General features: G+C 37.5%; 1 protein-coding gene and 1 long non-coding RNA gene across 7 annotated transcripts in view; one reads left to right on the plus strand and one right to left on the minus strand.

Annotated features, from left to right (window-relative positions):
• Positions 1-3568: 3568 nt before the first annotated feature.
• LOC123844149 (uncharacterized) lies at positions 3569-9040 on the plus strand. Its single transcript, XR_006790707.3, has 3 exons — positions 3569-3784; positions 4555-4646; positions 8751-9040. It is a non-coding gene; the product is annotated as an uncharacterized LOC123844149 (long non-coding RNA).
• Positions 7621-23998, minus strand: part of EPC1 (enhancer of polycomb homolog 1) — a 95998-nt gene continuing 79620 nt past the window's right edge. For 4 of the 6 annotated variants that reach the window (XM_064591918.1, XM_064591915.1, XM_045874256.3 and 1 more), the window contains 9 exons: positions 22889-23065; positions 22717-22806; positions 22486-22634; positions 20363-20715; positions 12609-12727; positions 12442-12528; positions 11481-11622; positions 10765-11128; positions 7621-9009 (listed from right to left, as the gene is read on the minus strand). In XM_064591918.1, coding sequence (XP_064447988.1) covers positions 8937-9009; positions 10765-11128; positions 11481-11622; positions 12442-12528; positions 12609-12727; positions 20363-20715; positions 22486-22634; positions 22717-22806; positions 22889-23065 — 1554 coding nt within the window. In that variant the 3' untranslated portion in view covers positions 7621-8936. The remainder of the gene's footprint in view (positions 9010-10764; positions 11129-11480; positions 11623-12441; positions 12529-12608; positions 12728-20362; positions 20716-22485; positions 22635-22716; positions 22807-22888; positions 23066-23998) is intronic. The other 2 variants (XM_064591917.1, XM_045874258.3) reach the window with 1 other exon arrangement.

The raw sequence follows: 23998 nt of genomic DNA on the forward strand, positions 1-23998 counted from the left end.
GAAGAAGCAGACTCCCCCTGAGCAGGGAGCCCAACATGGGGCTCAATCCCAGGACCCTGAGATCATGACCTGCACTGAAAGTAGATGCTTAACTGACTGAGCCACCTAGGCGCCCCTAAAAATTCTTGTATTTAAAAAAATTCTTGAGCTTTGTTTTGGGAAGTAGTTAGATTACTTGGAAATGATTTGATTCTTTTGAAGTTAGCTTTTCAGATTTATTAGGTAGATCCAGAGCAGACAGTCTAATTTGTCCTACTACTGAGGCAATAACCTTCTGAGTACTCTGCCTGATGCCTCATGAGTTATGAGGGTTTCCACTCTGTGGCCAGTAAGTACAAAAACTGCTCCCAGCCCTGACTAAGCTTTAAGAATTGTTGCCTGTAAATCTTTCTGGTGGCTTTTCCTCATCCTTGTGCAGTTTCTTCACACACGCACATTGTTATGTTTACAACTGAATAATCAGAGAGGACCTCTGCAAATCTCTGGTGGTGTCTTTCTTTTCAGCACTCTGTGGTACTTGTTCAGTGAACTCTGGCCCTTGACCTCGGACTTCTAGCTCCATCTCCTCAACTCTGTGACACTGCTAGGCTCTGAGTTCCTCCTCCCTGCACTGTCCCCCTCACAACTCACCTCATTTGTTTCCTCTCTCTCAGAGCTCACTATCCTCTGTTGCCTATGTTTGATACCTAAAAATGAGTGTTTTATGTACTTTGTTCAGTTTTGTGTTTCAGGCGAGAGAGTAAATCTGATCTTTGTTACTCCATTTTGGCCACAATTAGAAGCTCATATTCAGAGTTTTTAAGCAAAATTTAAAGACTCTAACAGTTTGATTTAGAAATATGGATTTTATAATGTATAGTGCAGCACAGTTCGTATAATGTTCCTGCTGAATAACTGAATTTTCGCACAAATTAGAGTTAATAAAATTGGTTTACAACCAGCTTTACGTCTTCACTCTAATTTTGCCAAGATCTAAAATACTCATTTGTACATGACTAAGGTTAGTTTTTACTTGTGATTTTAAACTCTCTGAATGTCCTACATTGATTTTATGGACCAAGTACTTTGTTATTTCCACAAAAATTTTAAAACTACTAAAACATAAGGTTGGGTTTTACTAAATGAGATTTAATAATTGTATCTTTTTAAATTTTTGGCTTTCACAAGTTCAGGCCCCAAATTCATAATAATCAAACTATTAGGATGTCATTTATGCCTAAACTATCAAATTTCTTGGAATGGCCAACAAGTAGCACAAAGGTTTGCTGCTTCACTTTAGAAAAGGGTGGACAGTTGTAAGAATTTCTTCCGTCTTCTAATCTGATGAAGAAAGAGGGAGTATTTCTTCCTAGAAGTGAAGCCTCTTTGGTTTTTATAACTCTTAGCTTTGAAAGCACAATCTTCTACATATGGTTTGTATTATTTATTCACAAATGTAATACTTCACGCTTGTCTTCGTTAAAGCTAGACTGTTATTTAAATTATGGCCTTCCATTACTTATGTGGACTCAGGAGTTAAAATGGTTTGGAGTTCTATCTGACCCGAGGTAGGCTGCTTTCTCATCTGTAAGTTGTAATTTCTCATCTGTAAGTTGTAATTTCTCATCTGTAAGTTGTGCAGTGGAGAGTTGGGAGTGTGCCATTTACATGAGACCACATAGGTCATAGTAGCAGAACCTGTACAACCATACATACCCAGGGGCCTTGGTTGTGAGGATTACATGAGATAATGCAAACAAAGTGCTTAGAGTAGTGCTGGGACTCGGTTAAGTGCTCAATAACTTAGCTATTATTAGGGCTGGAGTAGAAAATGTGAAGGGGAAAATGGCCCAAGATGGTTTTCGTAAACCATGTGAAGAAGTTTGGAACTCACCTCCAACAGTATTCAATATAGTCAGATTTGAGTTTTAGAAGGAATGCTTCGGCAGCAGAATGAGATGGGGGAAAGGTTTAGAATTAAGACTGGGAGCCGGGAGAGCAGTTAGGGAACCACAGCAATAGTCCAGTAAGGAAATTAGGTAGTCTGAACAAATGTGGCAGTAGTAGAGATGGAAAAAAGTATACCAATTGAATACATATAGGAATTTTTGCCTGATCAATGTGGGAGGTTAGGTAGAAGGGAAAAAAAATAAGGATCTCAGTCAGGTTTCTCGCTCAGTAAGATGGGTAAATAAATGGTGGTGCCATTTATTAAGATAGAGAACAGTAGAGAGGAACCAAATTGCACATGTGGATTCTTTAGGGGTGAGGAGGAAGAGGAAAGATGACTTTAGTGTGGAACATACTGAGTTTGAAGTGTGTTAAAAGACACCCAAGTGGAAATGATATATATATGGCTTTGGAACATCACTGTCTAATAGAACTTTCTGTAGTACTATAAATGTGTCCAATATGGTGGCTACTATGCCAAATGGCCTTTGAGGATTAGAAATGTGGCTAGTGTGACTAAGGAGCTGAATCTTGAATTTTATTTAATTTTAATTAATTTACACTTAAGTTGCCATGTGGTTAGTAGTTAGCATATTGAATTGCACAGGCATGGAGTTTAGAGTCAAGAGCTCAAGTGATAATAAATCTGGCTCGAGTCAAATCAGATTAGTCTAAGAGAAATTAGATGGTTTTATGATGGCTACCTTGGAATAAAGATCTTAGAGAATCTCTAGTTTGACCATAACAGCATACCAATTTTATTACATTCATTAAAACTGTTTTGAACTTTTTAATTTAGCTAACTTCTAAGCACAGTTGATACCTTAAATTCAGTCACTGTAAACTTACAAAATTCTTCCTCCAATCATATTTTCCCAGAATCAGATGTGTGTGTGTGTGTGTGTGTGTGAGGTTGGGAGGCTCTCATTTTCTAGAATTTCAATATTTGGTGAACAAAATCAATGCTCACTCTCTGTATATCTATCGTAATGACTGTAGTCATAGATTGTCTTACCTTTCCAGACTAGAGACCAATGTTTTTAGTCTATCCACAATACCATTCTCTTATATCCATGATCTTTCTAGATGCTTTTTCAGGAAACCTGAGGACTTTTTTTCTTGAGATAGACAAACCAGAATTTTTTTTTTTTTTTAAATCAATTCTAGGGATGTCTGGGTGGCTCAGTCGTTAAGCGTCTGCCTTCAGCTCAGGTCGTGATCCCAGGGTCCTGGGTTTGAGTCCCGCATCGGGCTCCTTGCTCGGCGGGGAGCCTGCTTCTCCCTCTGCCTGCTGCTCACCCTGCTTGTGCTCTCTCTCTTTCTCTCGGGCAAATAAATAAAATCTTAAAAAAATCAATTCTAGCTACTTACAACAAGGGCTTGGTACAAGGGTAAGCTTTGTTTTGCTCTTTTACTGTCCTTCGGTAGGATATTTGGAGTCACAGAAGTATCATCGTATAGCAGGTTGAAGGGTGGCCTCAAATATAGGTCCAAGCCCTAACCCCCAGCACCTGTGAATATCACCTTATATGGCAAGCGAGGTGATTACATTAAGGCCCAGGAAGGGTTGATCCTGGGTGTTGTGGGCGGGCCCTAGAAGCAACTGCATGTGTACTCTAAGAGACAGAGGCAGTGTTCAGACACACCCAGGAGAAGGAAATGCGAACACAGAGATGGACAGAGTCTGGAGGGCTGCCACGTCAGGCCAAGCAATGCCAGGCCGTCATCAGAAGCTGGAGAGGCAAGAAACAGATCCTCCCCTAGAGCATGCAAAGGGAGCGTGGCCCTGCTGACCGCTTGATTTCAGCTCACCGAAAACTTATTTCGGACTTCTGGTCTGCAGAACTGTGAGAGAGTAAGTTTCTGTTGTTTTAAACATTTTTTTTTTTTTTTAAGATTTTATTTATTTATTTATTTATTTATTTGAGAGAGAGAGAGAAACAGCATGAGAGGGGAGAGGGTCAGAGGGAGAAGCAGGCTCCTCGCTGAGCAGGGAGCCCGATGCGGGACTCGATCCCGGGACTCCGGGACCATGACCTGAGCCGAAGGCAGCCGCTTAACGACTGAGCCACCCAGGTGCCCCCCCCCTCACCTTTTTTAAAGATTTTATTTATTACATTTTCTTTTTTTTTAGTTGAGGTAAAATTGGTGTACAACAGTATGTTAGTTTTTGGGTTTTTTTTAAGATTTTATTTATTCATTTGAGAGAGAGAATGGGAGAGAGAGCACGAGAGGGGGAGGGGCAGAGGGAGAAGCAGACTCCCTGCCGAGCAGGGAGCCCGTTGCGGGACTCGATCCTGGGACCCCAGGATCATGACCTGAGCCGAAGGCAGTCGCTTAACCAGCTGAGCCACCCAGGCGCCCAAGTTTCTGTTGTTTTAAAGCCATCATTTGGTAATTTATTATGGCAGCCACAGGTAACTGATACATGAGGTCAGCAACAAAGTCTTCAGTAAAGATGAATGCTCTGTGATACTAAGAGTCCTACGCACTAACCCCCTTTTGTTTTATAGAACTATAAAAGGAGGGTGGATTATTCTCTAAGACTGGATTCTCTTTCAAAATGCATGGTTATATATTTGCCTATGTGAAACTTTTTTTTTCTTCTGTGCCTGATTTGTTCAGAATACACTCTTGTGAGAAAATATTAGAATTGTCATCTGGTTCTTCCAATGATGATCGATGCATATCCTATGAAAATGTTACCAACATTGAAGGTAGGGACTTTAGTCATTGATGGGTTCCTAACATCTAATAGTGCCTGGCACAGTTCATAAATATTTGTTGCATCAGTGTGCCGTTTGTCTATTTCTCTGTTGCTGTTTTTTCGAACTTTTAAAAAACAGAATCCTTTTGTTGAATTTATATTTTATAAAGAACATTAATATATAAAACAGATACAAGTAGATCTGCTCTTAGTGAGGGGTGTGAAATCCTGCTTACCTGTCTGTAACATAATACACATTAATATTGTAGCATATTATACGCGAAACTCTTCAATTTGGAGCTCAGAAAACGCTATTTACATAGTCCTTTTCAAGAGACAAAATTTATATCTAGGTAAAAAGTCAGTTTGGGAGGTGTTTTGGGCTTCTGCTCACGAAACGAACAAAAGCATAACAAATACCAGAGTAACAAAATCAGCAGTTCTTTAGGAGCACAACAGGAACAAAGGTTACTAAGAAATTTCGTTAGAAATCTGTTTCTGGGCTTAGCCACTAAGTAGGGGGAAGCAAATAGCAACAGCTTTGGAATTTGGCAGATGAGTTCAAATCCCGGACTGCCACTCACTGTGTAACTTTGTGTGAATCTCACCTATAATATGGTGATAATCCTAGCATCTATGTAAAAGGATTATTGTAAGGATTAAATAATTACTATGCATAGGATGTTACATTGTAAATACTCAATAAACGATACTTACTGACTAGATGTCAAAGTTCCCTTGATGACCTATTTCTCTCTTTCTCGAAGATCTTAGTGTTTAAATTCTTCTGTTGTATTATCCTTCACTTTTGGCTATTATAAACTTGGTAATGAAGTCCATGGAAAAATAGCAAGAAACTTAAGAGGCTGAGCAAGTCTCCATTTTGAATAAACTTCATTATTTTAAAATGTGAACAATATGAATTAGTATTCTCTCTGCATCTCAGTTCCGGTATGCTAAAATGAAGGAGTGAGTGCCACATGGATGTTGATGATTACTTGCCTATCTGCCACTTCTCTACCCCATCGCAAGACTCATTTCAAATCCCTAACTGGGTATGCTTGATGAAGACTAATTTTCTTGTTCCTCAATCCATTTCTAAATTTGCCCGTGAACAGTAGGCATTACTAGGGGACTTCAGGAGCCCCTCACTCTCTCTGCTAGACTTTGTTTAGAAATTTTAATCCTAATTATTCTTGAGTACATTTAAAGCAGCAGTTTGAATTTTAGTCACACTGATCAGCCACTAGCACTGAAAGGCAGCTTTTTGTCTTTTCTCCTTAAAGAATGTAGAACAGAATAAAGACAAGTAGTTATATAAATTGGAAATCTATCCCTTTGAGACAGGGAATTCTCTTAAACGTAAGAGTAACTCTAAAACACGCAATTAGTGATAGCTGTATTTGTTACACCAAGATTTAATCCCACTCTCTTGGGGGATATCTCACTGATTCTCGGCTTTAAACTTAATCTATGAAGAGAACTCTCAGGGTTTGATCTCCAGCCCAGACCTCTCCTCCAAATTCCAGATTTTATATGCGACGTCTTGCATAACAACTCTATTTGGATCTCTAACGGAGATCCCTAACAGGCCAAAACTGAGCTTCCCCCAAACCCACTCCTTCCACAGTGCTCTCCAACTGTGGCCAGTTGCTCAGGCTTGAAACTTGGGAGTCATCCTCGTATCTTCATTTTCTCATGTACCTCACATCTATTCAGTGAACAAAATTTACTGGGCTGACCTCTAAAATATGAAGAGAACCCAACTACTTCTCACTACTGACACAGAGCAGGGACTGGACTTGGGTCCCCTCAAAGTTGACCGTGAAATCCAGCGTCCCTAGGCCACCTCTACAAGGAAAAAACAAAACAACTCTGTCTCTTCAGTAGACTATTGCAGAAATGTGGAGGGAGGATGCTTACCAAAAGGAGGCCGCTTACTACAAAGACAGGCAAAGACCAGACCAAACCAGCCTGCACAAAGATGGACCCCAGCGCTGACATTTCACCAACTTTCCTCCTCATTATAATACATAAAAACCATGCCCAGGGGTTGAGATTTAACATGTTAATTAGGTACATGATGCCTGAAGAAGCATGACTTTTAGCTGCACAGGTGCTAATAAGTCCCTGCCTCTGCATGCTGAGACATCACTCTTTACCCGTTTCTTTATCTTTAAAAAACTCTCCATGATCTCTCCTTGGGGAGTCAGCCTGAGGATTCTTTCCTTTGTGCTCGAGCACAAGCCCCAGTAAAGCCCTGCCTGGAACTCCCTTTTGGCCTCTTACCAATTTCTGTTGCTTAGACAGCCCATGGGCCCACTACGGTATCCCTACTATCCTTGTCACTGTTGTCTCTCTCGTGGATTTGCTTCCTCACTGGGCTCCCCGTTGTCAATCCTAACACCAAAGTCGGATGCACCTGTTCAGATCACACCACTTCTCTGCTTCAAACTCCCTTCTCAGAGGAAAAGCCAACGGCCTTAAAATCACCTACCAGGCCCTCCCTCTGCACAGCCACAGTGCCTTTCCTTTAGCAATCCAGGCACCCTCCCACCTCGGGATCTTTGTACTTAAACCTCTCTGCCTGGCGTGCTCTCCCCCCAGCTTCAAGGCTCTGATCACATTTAACCACGTCTGTGAGCCCTTCCTTGCCCACCCTGCTTGAAACTGAAACCTCCACCCCACCCTAGCACAGCTTCTCCCCATTCCTTGCATTAATTTTTTCCCTAATACTTACCGTAATACAATTTAAACCTTATTTTGTTTTCATCATTCAATCAGATTACAAACTCCAAGAGGGCAGGCCTTTTTTTCCCCACTGTTCTAGGATCTAAGCATAGTAATCATTCAATTGTTGAAAAAAATGAACTTAAAGTCATCACTCTCATTCCCATGCCCCCCCCCCCACCTTACTGGGTGATTTTAATTAAAGTCACATAGAAGTTCTTGGGTTGGAAATAAAAGCAAAAGACCACTACACATTAGTTTGTCAACATGTAATGCCCTGGGTTTATTTTGTGAGAATTCTATCACAATTTTTCCAGGTGGGATTAAAAACCTTAAGGATAATGTATGCCATTGGACTGGGCATTCAGACTTCGGTACTGACAAAGCACTAGTAGTAGTCTGTTAAGTACCATTCTCTTCACAGAAGAGAGGTCAAATATTTCCAAAGGAAGGCACCCGATATTTGTGGTTCTGGCCTTGCAGCCTTCTGGAGAATCTTAAAAGGAAAAAAGCTGGCTGGCTGTTTTTAGAAACTGGAATGATGATACACGTACAGCAATTACTGCATTTCTTCTCCCTTATATCCTTTTTGTAAGAACAAGTAAAGAATGAAGTCTTTTAAACAATTCGACAATAAAAAAGTACAATTTTTTTTGTGTGTGCTAAAAAAAGGGCAAGACAACATAAACTCCAGTTGTAAGGACTCCATTTGCATACTTGATTTAACACTTTTTGGTGTGGAAGGAAATGGGACTACTGGGCTGTTTGCAGAGCAGCAACATAACATTAGTGCTTTAAGTACCAGAAACTACCCACAGCTTTGTGGGCAAGTGGGGATGGGAAGATTCAAGAGACTTCATTTTTAGCTTGTTACTTGTCCTAATGATAGTAGACCAGGAAGATCCCCATTTAACAGTACATTCCCCATTTTTTTTTAAAAACTGATGCCTTTTTTTTTTTTTTTTTGTAAAATTCTGTATGTATGTCACCACTTTTTTTTTTCACATGATACACAGAAAACTCAGGGACCCAGAGGGGAACCAAGTTATGTTATACCATTTACAAAATACCAAGGAGTCCACAGCTACCTAACACATTTACTACAGCACAGGAACCAATGAAGGTACAGTGTACAAAAAACTGTAAACACGGCACAATAAATAGATAAAACAGCAGGTTCCGCACCATGCACATGATGTGATGACACTTCATCTCTATACAATCTCACATCTCACACTCTTTGTTGCAATTTATTTCCCTCCCACCCCCCACCCCCAAGTGCAAAGCATCACAAATGAACATTTCTGTATTCAAGTAACATATATACAAGGGTATTACAAATATGCAGTACTGTACAGGTAATTGCTGTATTCTTAATTTACAGATGTTGATTTTTCCTATTAACAATAAGAAAAGAAAAACTGAAGCATGAGAGATGAGCATTGCTGTCGAGTCCCCACAGCTGCCACAGAAACGCATGTGCTGCATTCCATCATCCCTTGCATTCAAAATGCTACTGATGCATAGCACCTAATCAAGTCCCCAGGCCGCAGCTCCACTCCTGAGGAAGCTACGTCACCTCCATCGCCACTGTATTGTCTGCTATGTTGTTCAGTGCTGGCTTTTCTGATTCATGATTTTCCCTGTTGAAATAAAGTTCAATTCAATTAGTTATCTGCAACAAATTTAACAAAATACATAATTCAACAAATCAAGACTATCTTCCCAATGAAGAAATGAGCTGTTTTTAATAATAGGAAGAAATGTGACTCTCTCTGGGGATGAGACCCAAGTAGAGGAATACGGGCCTTTGTAGTTTATTATCAGGAATATACAACCAGAAGTCAGGCTTCTGCCCACCATAAATTCCATGGTCAGCTATGTGACCAATAAAACTAGTAGCAGCCAAGCAACCCAGCTGTTAAAAACATAAAGAATTCCCAGGTTTTAGGCTCTACAGCTTCACTTTCCTCTTCTTTTAAACCTTTCATAAAAGTTCTGAAAGAGAAGCAGACGTGACTGAGGTTCATTCCTGTCAGGACTTGGTTATGTGAAGTTGAGCAGCTACGGAGCTGGTGATTAGCAGACCAGGATCATAGCTGTTCTAGCGGCTACACTGCTGTGTGTGCGCAGAAATCCATTAACTTCTCTGGATCTTATTTCCCTTATCTTTAAAACAAAGGGACTAAAATAAGTGATTTAATAATGAAAACCAGGTATTATCTATTTAAGTAAGAACTATAACTGGTTGATTAGTTATGACTAGGCCCAGAATGCTAATAAGAATGGATCTGAATGGAGCAGATGATGACTATTACTTAAGCTGAGAAGCAGACAGGGATGCATGGGTTTGGAAACTTGAGGCTACAGTCCGTTGCTGCAGAGCCTGCTGGGCCTCCATCCTGGGCCACTCCTGGCTGAGGAAGTGTACCTATCAGCTTGGCATCCACGCTGTTCCAAAGTCTGCCCTCCTCCTACCATTCCAACTTCAACTACTAACCTTCCCAAACCTCTAGACAAACTAGTTTAGTCCTTAACCTCTGAACACATTTGTGTTTCTCCAACTCTCTTCCTCTTTTCTGCCCAACCAAGATCAAATCTGATCTTATTTTGTAGAACTTTCCCCGAATACCGCTGTTATGAAAAGATTTCTCCTTATATTGAAATTATAGCCATAACCTATACAATTAATTTGATAAGGATATGATGTTCTGTAATACAGGAACGATTTTCATCTATTATTCACAGTGAACATTATTTAATTTTTACACTTTTACGCTGGTCTTCTAACTAAACTGAAAACCCCTTTGTCTTTCTCTTTTTGTTTCCCCTTTCAGTACTTTGTAAACAGCAGGATTCTAATTACCATTAATAGTTAAAACAGGAGAGCCCGAGCAAACATTCTAAACCATCTACTGAAACCCAACAAGACAAATTTGCATAGAAAATAATGGTTTGAGTAGAAGTTGACCTGGCATTAATACTGTAAGCCTTTATATGATTTACATTATTAAGAGCAGCTTAGCATAAGCCATAGGTGGGTTATATCAATTGTTTACATGAGAAGCTATGGAAGAAAACGAACAAAAGAAACATTCTAAAGAGAACTCCTCCCACCCAAAGGTGGAAAATGAGAGCATTGTAAACTATTATTATACTAAGAAAGTGACGTCCAAAGCACATATGCAATATTCAGCATATCATTTAATTCAAATTCTCAACAAATATTGAATTATTACATCTGTTTAGTTCTTGAATAAATAAGGAATTCTCATCTATCCATTTTTAATGTCTATAAGGAAAAGAACAAAAAACGCAAATAAGTAGCGAGCACTGCCAGAGGATTTAAGTTAGAGCTCATACTTTGCAAACATTTTAGGTTTCAAAGAACTACTGACCTTGGAACTGAATCTACAGAGGATGAAGATGGAACCTTGGAGACTTGACAGTTTGCTGCGGCAGCCAGCTTTAAGGCAGACGATGGAACAGCACTTAAAGTCCTAGGTATATGTCGTGCATTTATGGGGGCAATAGAGTTTACAGTGGCAACTGATGAAGGGACAGTTAATCGAATGTTATTCCCAATCAGAACCTGAGTTGTTGCAGAATTGGCAGCAGTTACTTGATGACTCGGTGCACTGTGGGAACTTGAAGTCTGTGTCATGTTTGAAGGCTGTAACAAAGGTGAACCTGCCGTTGACGGGCTCGTGTGTACAAGTGCAGTCGGTGTAGTACTACTGAGGTGTAAGCCCTTGTATACTCCTAGAGGAAAAGAAAGAAGCATTGAAACAATGTACAACTTTGCTGTTTATTATAGAGACCTGTTACAAACATCAGAACAATTTAGATGTCTTTGTCCTTTTCTTTTTTTAAAGACTTATTTATTTGAGAGAGCGAGCGAGCACGCACGGGGGTGGGGGGGAGAGAGGGAGACAGAATCTCAAGGAGATTCCCTGCTGAGCACGGAGCCCAACGCGGAGCCCGACGCGGGGCCCGACGCAGGGCTTGCGGGGCTCGATCAAACGACTCTGAGATCATGACCTAAGCTGAAATCAAGAGTGGGACACTCAACCGACTGAGCCACCCAGGCGCCCCTAAATGTCTTTATCCTTACCTGAGGCTGGAAGGACGCCATTCACCCCAATTCCAAGCACCACATCATCCTTCATCTTGAATCCCATCAGCTGTTCTGATGTCACCAAAGCAGAAGCAGCGAACTGAGCACTAGCAGAATCCAAAGTCTTGGAAACAAAACCCTAAAAAGAAAATACAAAGCAAATCTAATCTGCATCGCTTGGTCTCAAATTAACATTAAAGCTACACAGGTATACCACAGTAGTCTGAATATAAACCAGAGTGGCAAACCACTGAAATATCTTTATCTCTTTGACAGTCACAAATTTGAAGAATGCTCAAGAGATCTAAGAACTCAGGGATTATAAATTTTGATCTTCGTATGTGACACTATATAATATGGACAAGTCAAATATGAAAAGAAACCTAGAATGTGGAAACAGTAAACCTCTGACACAAAGTGTCAGACAAGAAATATACTAGTAAAACATTTCAGTGATTTGCGAATACATATAACGAAAAATGATTATGTAAGCTTCTTTCACCTAACTTACACATATATACACATATAAACAAAGGTGCCTCTGGAACAGTAAGATAACTATCCCTTTAGAACAGAAGTAACAAAATATCATAGTCGTAAGTTGGGCTAGAAATTAAGAGGCTCCTTGAGTTTTTTAAATGAATTTTTCCTCTAAGATGCTGAGATTCAAATTTCAGCCTTTGAGCCTTACATGTGTTTAAATGGCAAATGTTTATCATGCCTGAGGTTTAAAAGTGATTTCTTTTAATAGTAAAAGAGGTTTAGTATGGTAACTTTAAATAAATTTTAATAATAATTAAAATACCCAAGATAATGAGCAGGGGAAGATTATATATTAAAGAGGTAAATTCACAGACTACAGGACAAACTTGGAAGACAGTGTCTTGATCTCATTTAACTATGCTTTGTAGTTTTACTTCTTAAAATAGGGAGCAGAGGTAACAGCTTCCATACTCACCTGTAATGTTCTTTCTAAACCCTGTATAGAATGGCTATGATGTAGATTCAGGCGAAAGCCACTTTTCTGCTGGTTAGATGCAAGGTTCTATGACAACAGTTGGTAATTAGAGATGCACTCTGGTGGGAAACAATGAGGGATAATCATAAGACAGACAAATCCCTCACCTGTGCAGTGGTGGTGGAGGAATTACTATTTGCTTGCTGTTGCTGAATTTGTGCAAGCTGCTGTTTCTGCATTAGTGCCAGTTGCTGCTGATGCTGCTGGTACTGTTCGGCTGTAAATGCTGAACATAAAACAAGGGGACACTTTATAAAAACTCACAGAGCGCACACACATCTTACAGTACCAAAACAAATTTCAGCATTAAAAAAGGTTTTGTGCAAAATTAAAGCATCTGACAAAGGCTCATGATCCTGCTAAAGATCACTTCCATAGGAAAAATTCCGCATTTTTACAACCACATTTAACAGGAGTGGCTTGAGTTCAAAGCAACACAAAATTATAAACTTCCCGAGTTATAACAACATAGGAAAGAGAACTCACTTCTCAAGTTTGAGAACCATGACTTTTGTAAGCTGTGACACTTGTGCTAGACAGTGTAAAAAGGTAATCCAGCTTTTTAAATCCACATATTTGGAATTCAACTTTGCACTGAGCTTGAGAAGAAATCTGATAATTACCATCTGGTTTCTCGTTTACTCATATTACTGTCCCAATGCATTCAGACGATCCCTAACATTCTGTGTATCAATACTAATCGTTCGACATTTTTTTCTAATTTTAGCCATTATAAACATTCCCTCTACATGGAATATAAAGTTGTTGGTTTATTACCTCTATTTTATTTTTTTAAAGAACTCATCCTTTAACAGGAAGAAAAGAGGCTCCAAATGTTAAGGTTAATTAATTTTCCCCACCCAATTAACCCACCTGGAAAAAATCCAGTCAATAAGAACGGAGTTGTTTATGTTGATTTACTGTACAGAATGATGTCTGAGGAAAGACACTGTGTTATGCTACTTATGTTTGTCTATGGAGAGCTCAGTTCTAAAAAAAACAAACAAAAAAATGTTCATTTATTACCCCCCCAAAAAGTGTGTGCAGTTTTTAAAAAGGAAACCTTTTTCTTTTCTTTTTCTTAGTTTTGCCAATTAAAAAGAGGAAAAAAAAAGGGCACATACAATCACAACATCTGACTTTAAAGGCTTCTTTAAGAAACCTGTGATGTTTGGGTAAGAATTATTTCAAAACACAAAAAAGGTCATGCATCCCTGAATACCAGGGAATCTATAAATCATGCAATGCAAACTTCCTCAGTCTAAATTTTATTGTTTTGAAAACACTGTCACCTAATTTGTTGTAGTCTTTAATTGCATTTTAATAATTTAGTTGAGAATATCACTTCATCAAGTTTTATAATTTTCACTCATAACTCATGAAGAATCGTTATCTTCCAGGATACAGCTTTCCTGAGTAGTACCACTGCAAAATGTTTAGGTAGAAATTCCACCATATTGTGAATGGATCAGAAAATTCTGAAATAATGTTTAAGAAAACCCCAGAAATTTAGTGTCTACACAGGCTTTACACTTGAACTAAAGTTCTTGGGCTATAAGAGCAAAAACGTAATCTCTTGTTGTAAAAACTTTAGTTGTTATCTGTCCTTTGATGCATTTCTTTTCCTACTATGTTGTAATTCTCAGATCTGAATACTATAGGGATGACTTTTATTGACAACAGGATTAACTCCTACTAAACACTGACATAAAGTAAGTTGGTGTCAGAAAGACCATTTGCATATAATAGAAATGTGCTGAATCAAAACTTGAAGAAAATTTATAAAAATTAATGCTGCCCTGATTGTTTATATAATTAATGTAACATTTATCTATATGTTTTAAGAAATCCGTAAAAAGCAACTGTTTAAACCTAAAGATCTTTAATTTATTAAATAGTTCTGCTAGTATGTTTTTGAGATTTACATTTTAACTTCCTAAGTTTGAGTAAGTTGCCTAAATCTTGAATTTCCTAGCAGGGGATGCTCAGTAAATTTTTTTTTAAAAAGAGATCATTTCTACAAGGTCAGGTCATTACATATTTATGAAAACAATAATTTAGCATTCCCTGGAGACCTATATACAAAAAAACTCCATTTATATGAATGAAAATATTATTATAGAACTCTGTGTTTGTGTACGTTTTAATAAAAAAATTAGCAATAAATTAGAAACTGACTTGGAAAAAAGTACCAAACATTTTCGCCCTAATTTAAGTCAACATTATAATCCCTGGTCTCTGAGGGTCTTGTGAATTTCACTTTTAAACAACTGTTAACTTCTTCCTAATACAAGATTTAGAAATAAAAATGCAACTGACTAATGCTCATCATGATTTTATTTATTTATTTTTTTTATTTTTTTTTAAAGATTTTATTTATTTATTTGACAGAGAGAGACACAGAGAGAGAGCGAACGCAAGCAGGGGGAGTGGGAGAGGGAGAAGCAGGCTCCCGGCAGAGCAGAGAGCCCGATGCGGGGCTCGATCCCAGGACCCTGGGATCATGACCTGAGCCGAAGGCAGACGCTTAACGACTGAGCCACCCAGGTGCCCCGCTCATCATGATTTTAGATCCTTACTATCAATCTACTGCTTAGAAATATCTCTACACTTTTGGAGTCTAGTTACAAAATCTTCCTCAAACATGTTTCATAAATGATCTACAAGAAATGCATATGCCAAGCAACATATATGCAGAAAATGATGGTAATAAAGACCATGGGTCTAGAGGCCAGGAGACCTTGATTTTTTTTAGTTCTCAGCTCTATCGTAACTAGCAGAGTATACCTCGACAAGTAACTGAACCTTTTGGGGCTCAGTTATGTTCATCCAACATACTTAGCTTAATTTAGGTGATCACTAAAGCCCTTTTCAGCCAAGTGATGAAAGGATTTTATATTTTTTCTGAGAAATAAATTTCCAATCCAAAAGGCTATATGAATAAGTAGGAAAGCTTGGACAAAGGTAAGGTATAAATTTGGGCAAATACAATCTGAACTGGGTTTTACACTGTTATTTATACAGAAAACCGAGAAGACTTCAGGCATTATAATTCAAAGTCTAATCAAATGCTAAGTGGAAATAAATAAAGATAACCGTTATTTCCCTAATCTCTATCAAGGTAGAAAATGTTACGGTTCTAGGTCTACCTCCAGATAGGGTGTTGTAGTCAAGTTTGTAATTAACATAAAGATGGACAGGATGGTTTCAGGGACAGATGAACAAACCTAGAATCAGAAGCATTTCACAGAACCCCAAATTTTTAGATCAGGAGGCATGCTTGGTGATTTCCTCCTACAACTTCACACTAAAGATGAAGAAACTTTCATCTGAGGTCACAGATAAAGTTAGTAGTGGAAGGGGGGGGAACTCCACCCCTAAACCATTGAAATTTTAAATATGAAAAAGAAATAGACAAAGTTTGTTTTAGATTTAATATTATTTACAAGAAATAATTAAACTTTTAATGTACCCAACAGTATGAATCAAGTGCTTAAAAAAAAAAAAAACCCAAACACCCCCATATATACAGCACCTGACAGGAATCTAGGTATGGGAGAAGAGTCATGTGAGGGACATGACTAAAAGCTCAGACTAGGGAAGGAGCATAACAGGACTTCACATATTTGAAGGATACTATGATGTTGGAAAGCAAGAAAACTTATTCAGTATGTTTCTAAGGGCGAAAGAGGAACCTATAAATTTAAGGAGGCAGTTTTTGTTCATAGATGGACAAACTTTTGAGCAAGATTCCCAACTCTAGAATAACCTGATCTAGAAAACTGTTGAATCTGCCCTCCCTAAGCGGTCTAGACAAAGGTCAGAAACTACCATTTTTTGGTAGTTGCTAACAATTCTCTGGAGCAGAAATTTAGATGCTATAGTCTAAGATGTTACCAGTCCACTTGGACAGGAAACTACTGTGCGACACCCCAATACTTGGAATAGTTCAGGCTCTCGCCCTCTAAGTCACATTCCCGCAGCTGGAGCAGACCAACGGAAATGATCAAAGAAGTGGGTGTAGGTGAGGGTGACAGGTACTTAGGAAAAAATTAATTTGAAAATCCAGTTTGAAAAGATAGATGGAAGATTACCAAAATGTACATCGTTTTGTTAAAAAAAGGCAAAAACCCAAAACCAAAACAAAAAACAAAAAATTCCAATAAACCCAAGCACCTATTTTAAAAGATAACCTTTGATTAGAAATTTCTTTGAGCAGTACACAGGCAGAAAATTATTTTAATACAGGAAAAGGTAACTTTAAAGAAATATAAAATAAAATGACTTCAGGGAGTATTAAAGTATGATCCCCTAACCAGGAAGCTTGAATGATAGCCTTGAGGTTCATTAAGTACTTATCAGCCACCCAGAAATCCAATCTGAAAAGAAAAATATGGTGTATTTCCTTGGATGGCCAAACATAAATGAACCTGAATTCATCTGGCTGCAAATTACTTGAACATGAGATTATCTGTGATCCAATCTTCCACTTATTGTAAATCATCTTGCACTTCAGCACACAACTACAGAGCTATTAATTCTACTACTATGGCTGCTACTTCACACCCTGCTAAGGATGTAATTTTGAAATGTGAAACACACTTGGATAAGGATTAAGGCCCAATAGATTTAAAAAATCTAACCATGAAAATATCCAATGCTTGAACCTAGAGTTCCTTTGAAAACTGTATGCTACAAATTTTATGAAGTAAAATGTACTAATTAAAGTAAGCTACAGATCCTGAGACTTAAGAACATATCATTCCAGCTACATATATCCTACTAATTTATGAAAATAAACCAAATCTTTAGTAGAGACATGTGAGCTTAGGAAAATTATTTAGAAAGCTGATGAAATTTCAGTGGGAACTGGGAATTCAAATCCTGAACATATAATGGTGGTTTAAAAATCACTTTTCTATTTACAGTCTTTCTAAATTATAGAGTTCTTTCTAATTATGAAAAAGGTATTAATTCTGACATGTCATATCCCCCAAACTCAAACACATGCAAATGAAGTCACTGAACAAACACTAAATTTTCAAAGGTACTTTTATAGATTAAAAAAAAAAAAAAAAAATAGTAGACTGTATTTGGAAACTGTCCAAATCACATATTAACTCGATTATTAAAAATACAGAATTTATTCATATGTACTAAAATCTAGTCCTAGAAATTCTAAATACACATATGTTTAAGTCTTCCCAAGTTCCTCAACATTGTGTCATTTTGCTGTGTGTTATCCAGAGGATCAAGCACTCTAGCACCTGACTAACCAGGTTATTAGCCATCTGGCCATACAACTATGCAAAATGGCCAAGACTGGGAAGCAAGCAAAAAAATTCCAAGCAGCAGAAGCTACAAAAGTTGGTGTGTTAAAGCTCAGGCCCTTTACTAAAAATAATGGGCTCCTGATATCCTCATTTAGAATTTCCTATTTGAAAATGAGAATAAATAGGCTCTTATAGGTGATAGTTAGAAAAAGGAAAATCAGTCCAGAGGGCAACACTATGCCACAGCATATGTGTAAATATTTAAAATAATGACAGACTAATAAAAAATGGCTAAATCAAAGTATTTGGCTTAAGCAGCAGAAGAGTAAGTATATATCAATTGACTCATATCTCATATAGTGGCTAAGTTCTAAAGTCAGTATAGTAAAAATTAAGCCTTGAAAATTCCTTTAGAGTCTCCCATGACGGATGTATCTCTTTTAATAAGCACAGCAAAGACAGTTTTTCCTCTGGCATCAGACTAGATCAGGTTCTGTGGCTGAGTACCAGATGACATAGTTAGGCTTGTATTTGGGGGCCATGCTATACGGAAAAATTTATCTTTAAAATTACAATCACACTGACGGAGGTGAGATGCTTAACCTCTGAATGTGAGACAATGGAAGCACAGATACTTAGAGAGCAACAGTAACAGATTTCACTTCTGCCATTCCCAGAGTGGCCCACTCTGGACAATATATTCTTGCAATAGAATTGTACTAGAATCCTGTGTAACTTCTGAACTATTAAAATTTTATTTTTTTCTCCAGGGGCCTATAGTTGAATTCCCTTAAGTTAAATGTACATATGATAGGACTCTATTGTAATATACTTTGTAGAGCATAAAGAGAAAAGCTTTAGGTTTTTGGAATATTCACAAATAGGAAAGAATAAAGGCATTACCCAACAGCAATCTGTAGGCATCTATTCTCTAAGTATACAAAAGATCTAGTAAAAATTAAGGGAAAATTGAAAACAATTATGTGCAACAAAAAAATTGATAAACCCATTCTTTAAAGGTTGTATCACATTATATGGAAGAGAACATGATTAAAAAGACAATCACAGTTACTAAAAATTGTTTTTCAGCTAAACTTTTGGTAATACTACTTGTTCAATGTTCACTCTTTAATATTCTTTGGCAAACACAAATCAAGTAAGTTTCATGATATTAATGCTTACTTATGTAGTATAGCAAAACAATTTATATAAAGATCATTAAAAGGTAGTTATACAATTCAACTTCTCTATTTTTTTTTTTTTAAGATTTTACTTTTTTAAGTAGTCTCTACATGCAATGTGGCTCGAACTCACAACCCAGAGATCAAGAGTCTCATGCTCCACTGACTGAGCCGCCAGGCACCCCTCAAGTTCTCTACTTTAAGGGGTGAGAAGATGGGGATTGACGAAACATGCCAGTTTTCTACAAGAAGTCTCAAGGAATTTATACAGCTTAAATATCTATCAGGGAAAACATATTACAAGTTTATACTTTTAAAATCTCTACACTCGCACACTATATAAGTCCTCCTTCATATTGAAAAGTTCTTTATTTTGATTTTTAAGACTGTAATAGCCAAGAGAAACAGACTCTCCATAGTATACACTCTGAAATTAATGGGACTAAACTAATCTGTTAGGACTCAGAATAATTTAGATTATCTTCTAGTTGACTTCTGAAATGTGATTATTTTTCTTATGAGCTAAAGACTTCCATTTCATAGAAGTACTTGTTTTCCAGACACAAAGTAAATTAGTTTATGGAACCTTTTCTGGAGATCTTTAAGAATAAGCAGCACATTTTCATATTTATTAGGAGATTTAACTGTAGCCTTACCAGATAACTAGGGCGACACAATAAATATCTTTACAGTTCCTTCAAAATCTGTATTTAAATTACCTTTACAAAAATCTGTGGTAACATAATTTTAACAGTGAATTTCTATAACCTACATGCCTCAAATAACACAGATTTATGCTTTAAAATAGAAAGCCAAAATTTTAGGAATACTTAAAGACAGCATTTATTTTAGATACATTTCACAATGTAGCCATAATGCTAAAGTAGATGTTATCTGGAAATGTTTCCAAAATTATAATGATCCTATAAAATTAAAATAATCCTTTAAGTATTGTTCTCTGAAAAATTAGTTTCTCTCTTATAAATTATTCTGCATTACTGTCAGTAGATAAGGCTTTTGCATATCTACTGACTTGCTGGTCTACTTTTAAACAGTTTAAATAAAAGACTAGAGAAGTGTCCAAGCAAAAAATAGTAACAATTAATGGCCCATTTTCTTTTCTTATTTTCTATGAAAATATAATTGCTGAATTGTGAACTGTGGGTTCACAGAGTGTATCCAGGAAACAAATGCCATACATTAAGTAGTAATAAATCACCTTTGCATGTGGGTGTGTTTAAGTGAAAACACACATACAAACAGAATTCAAATACTTTAACCTAGGTCCTTTTTTTCTCATTATTTTGAGAGAAAAGGACTTTTGGCCTTAAATATAATACACCACATTCAGAAAATGGATGAACCTGACATTTCTATAGAAATGTACATCATAACAAATAAACATACCAAAATGTGCTGAACCACTGCTACTTTTACTTTGCGTGGAGGTACTGCATGTCTGGGTCCCGGGTTGTGCTGTTCCTGTTCGATTTAAACTCCTATATAATTTCCTACAGGAGAGTTCATCATTGTCACTGTCATGTAGGGATGGTGTCCGAGGCCTAAAATGCCGCCATCTACATGATTTGATATTGACTAGTATCTGACTGAGGTCTTTAGAGAAAGATTTGTCCGAGGTATTTGTTTCTGAGGTATTGGCAAACTGATTGACTGGAGAATGTTGTGGAGAGGAAAGCATTTCCAAATCCAGATGTCGAAACATACTGTCATAGTCTGAGTGAGCTCTGTCCAGTAAGACCCTATTAAAAATAAGGCAGGGAACATGTATGTAAAATAGCTATTCAAGAACTATTAAAAAAGACCCTCCCAATTCCCCCAAAGCCATCTCATACTAAATATTTAAAAGCTATAAATTTGATTATTTCAGTATTTAGCCCTATAAGCTAAATTCTCAAATTTTTTGGGTAAATTTTCAGTTTCTGATAAAAGTTCTTTTACTTTATAACGATCTGATTAAAGAGAGTAATCCACCTTAAAGAATTAGGTACACTATTCATTTTACATCAGCAATGGCCTACTAATAGTTCTATGAGTTGGTCTAACAGTAGAAGTTACTGATAAAACATGAGACTATTTTTCTTTCCAAACTGCTTTTCAACCAAAGATTTTTACTTCCATTACAAAGCACCAAAACACTTCATAAAATATCTGTTCTCTATTATGCAAAAACTTCATTCTTTTTTTTTTTTTTGCAGGGGTGGGGGAGGTAGGAGAAAAGTAGTAAAAAGTATGTGAGCTTTGGGTTATTTTATATGATTAAAATTTCTTATCAACAAAATATTTGAGATCCACTACTCTAGAGGATATATGTTATTTATATAAACTTTATAAATGTTTCCATCTTAAAATACTAACATTGACTATGCTAGTATAGAATAAAATACAGCCAACATACAGAATTTTCACCACTATGATGTCAACATAATGATGGGGGGAAAGGCACTAAATAAAATACATTTCAGTGCCCAGACAATTCTAAACTAATGTTTAAGTGATTAAAAACTGCAATTAAGAATTGAAAAATGAAAGAAACAGGTATAAGCCATAATTCACTATAAATTACATCCTTAGGTTTCTTCCTGAAAGCACCCTGATATTATGTTTTTTTTTTCTCCACCTACATGGGAATATCTTTCTTTTTCTTCACTTTTATGTGTTCTGTAATTCCTTCCTGCCTCCCACACAAATTCTCACATAAAGGCATCTAGAGTGTACAGGGGTTCTATCATGTTTAAACAAAAGAAGAAGAGTAATTAGATCCTGAAAAACTGGGATGTCAGGGCAGGTCATGCACGGATCCTGGAGTCTTTTTTTTTTTTTAAAGATTTTATTTATGTATTTGAGAGAGAGAGAGAGAGAGAGAGAGCGAGCATGTGGGGGGAGGGGCAAAGGGAGAGGGAGAGGCAGAGTATCTCAAGCAGACTCTGTGCTGAGCCCTGAGTGCGGAGTCTGATGCAGGGTTCAATCTCACGACCCAGAGATTATGACCTGAGCTGAAATCAAGAGTTGGACGCTCAACCAACTGAGCCACCCAGGTGCCCCTTCTGGAGCCTTTTCACTGAGGAATTAAACAACTTAGTGTACTAGTTACATGACATTTCTTAGCTTATTCAATCCTTTCTCCTAACATCTCCCAGAACCTTTTTTTTTTTTTTAAAGATTTTATTATTTATTTGACAGAGAGAGAGACAGAGAGAGAGGGAACACAAGGAGGGGGAGTGGGAGAGGGAGAAGCAGGCTTCCCGCTGAGCAGGGAGCCTGATGTGGGGCTCGATCCCAAGACCCCGGGATCATGACCTGAGCCGAAGGCAGACGCTTAACGACTGAGCCACCCAGGCACCCCTCTCCCAGAACTTCTGAAACAACTTTTTGCAGTTTAAGTATTTTCGTCAAAAATCAGTTAGGAACAGAAAATGGGAACAAATAAGCTATTTAGAAGGATTCCTTCTCTTTAAGCTCTAGATTTCATTACCCTACTGTCCCTATGCTAGGAATACAGAAACACTTACCTTCCACCGCGCCCAACCCGTCTTCGTGCAAATCCAATACACCTTTGGGGTACAGTGAGGGTAGTTAAGCAGTATCTGTATCGTACATCCCCTAATCCTCCATCTTTAGGACTAGTCCAAGGCCAGTTGCCAGTTTGGTCTAAGTGAGGCTAAAAAAAAAAAAAAAATCCAAATTATTTTGTCAGTTAAAGGTGAACAGTTTGTTATTTAAAAAGAGAACCTGAAACTTACAGCATAGTACTGACAGCCTGCTTTCCTACGGAAAGCAAAAGGACCATCGGGATCATTTTCTTCTTCAGCTTCCGAAGAGCCAGACAAAACCTTTAAAATTAAATGAAGTGAGTCAAAACATGTGACTTCCTCCATTTCTCCTCTATATTCATAGAGAAATTTGTGTCTTTACCTGGGAGAGAGGTTCTTCATCCGAGCTGGGAAAGTCATACTGATTTAAATCTTTAGCATTAAAGACTGGCAGTGCAGCAGGACTCGTCTGCTGAGGGGCTGTAGCAGCAGACGATGGTAAGACTTTGGGCTTCTTTTCATATTTACGTTTAGGTCGGATAAGATCGGCTTTATCTTGCTGCAATAAAGTCATAATATTAGTCAAACACTAGAAACCACGTTCAACAAGCCTGCAGTTTGGGGTAAGTTTTAAAAAGAAGTTTAGAGCTAGAACGAAGTCATTTATACTCAGAAGAGCTATATAAGATGCTTATGTTTTGTCATCTTATATTGTAAAGTCTTACAGGTTGGTCTCTGTGAAACATGGATAAAGTTCCTACAACCTAAACATAATCTCATGAAAGATTTTGTTTCAGTTAAAGTAAAAGAAGAGAACAGAAGTTCTTCAGCTTCTGAAAGCCTGTAACTGCAGTTAGTATTTACCATTAGCTCCTGTACCTTTTTCTCAATTTTCTATCAAAATTCTAGAAGAGAATAAAAGAAAAGGGGGGGGATCTAGTATTTATTCTAAAGAGTTACCAAATCAATTTTGGGAAGATAATAATGCAAACAATTTTACATACACACAAAGCAAACCTCATAACTTATACTGTGGAGGTGTTACAAAAATAATAGTAAGGATTTGGTAGCTAAACAATAAAGGCTTTCTGGAGTGAATTTGGGCAGTTTTAGGTGATAAAGAGATGAAATCATGAAACAGGGACAACACAAGGATATATTACAGAAGCAGGAGTGACTGAGCTGATGAACACGGTGCATGTTAGAAATATGTATGCAGGTGGACAGACAGCAAAAGCTAGGGGAAGTATGAAGTATGCAATAGGAAAGAAAGGTTAGAGGCAAAAATGATACTTGTTGGGAAGAAAAAGATCATGGCAAGTATCATGGTTGTGTACATATGCTAAATATTTGTATCAAGTTTTAGGTAGTTTATGGCATTATGGTTCTTTTTGGGAAAAGTAAATTATTAAAAAGTTCATCTATATGGTATCTCCCTTTATAATTCCTACTGTTGCATCGACAGGTCAGTCTCGAATCAAAAGCTCACTTT

The sequence above is a fragment of the Mirounga angustirostris genome, unplaced genomic scaffold (genome assembly GCF_029215605.1).
Source record: "Mirounga angustirostris isolate CCGP_5_RB_7025 unplaced genomic scaffold, mMirAng1.0.hap1 SCAF_5, whole genome shotgun sequence".
NCBI classification, from domain to species: Eukaryota; Metazoa; Chordata; class Mammalia; order Carnivora; family Phocidae; genus Mirounga; species Mirounga angustirostris.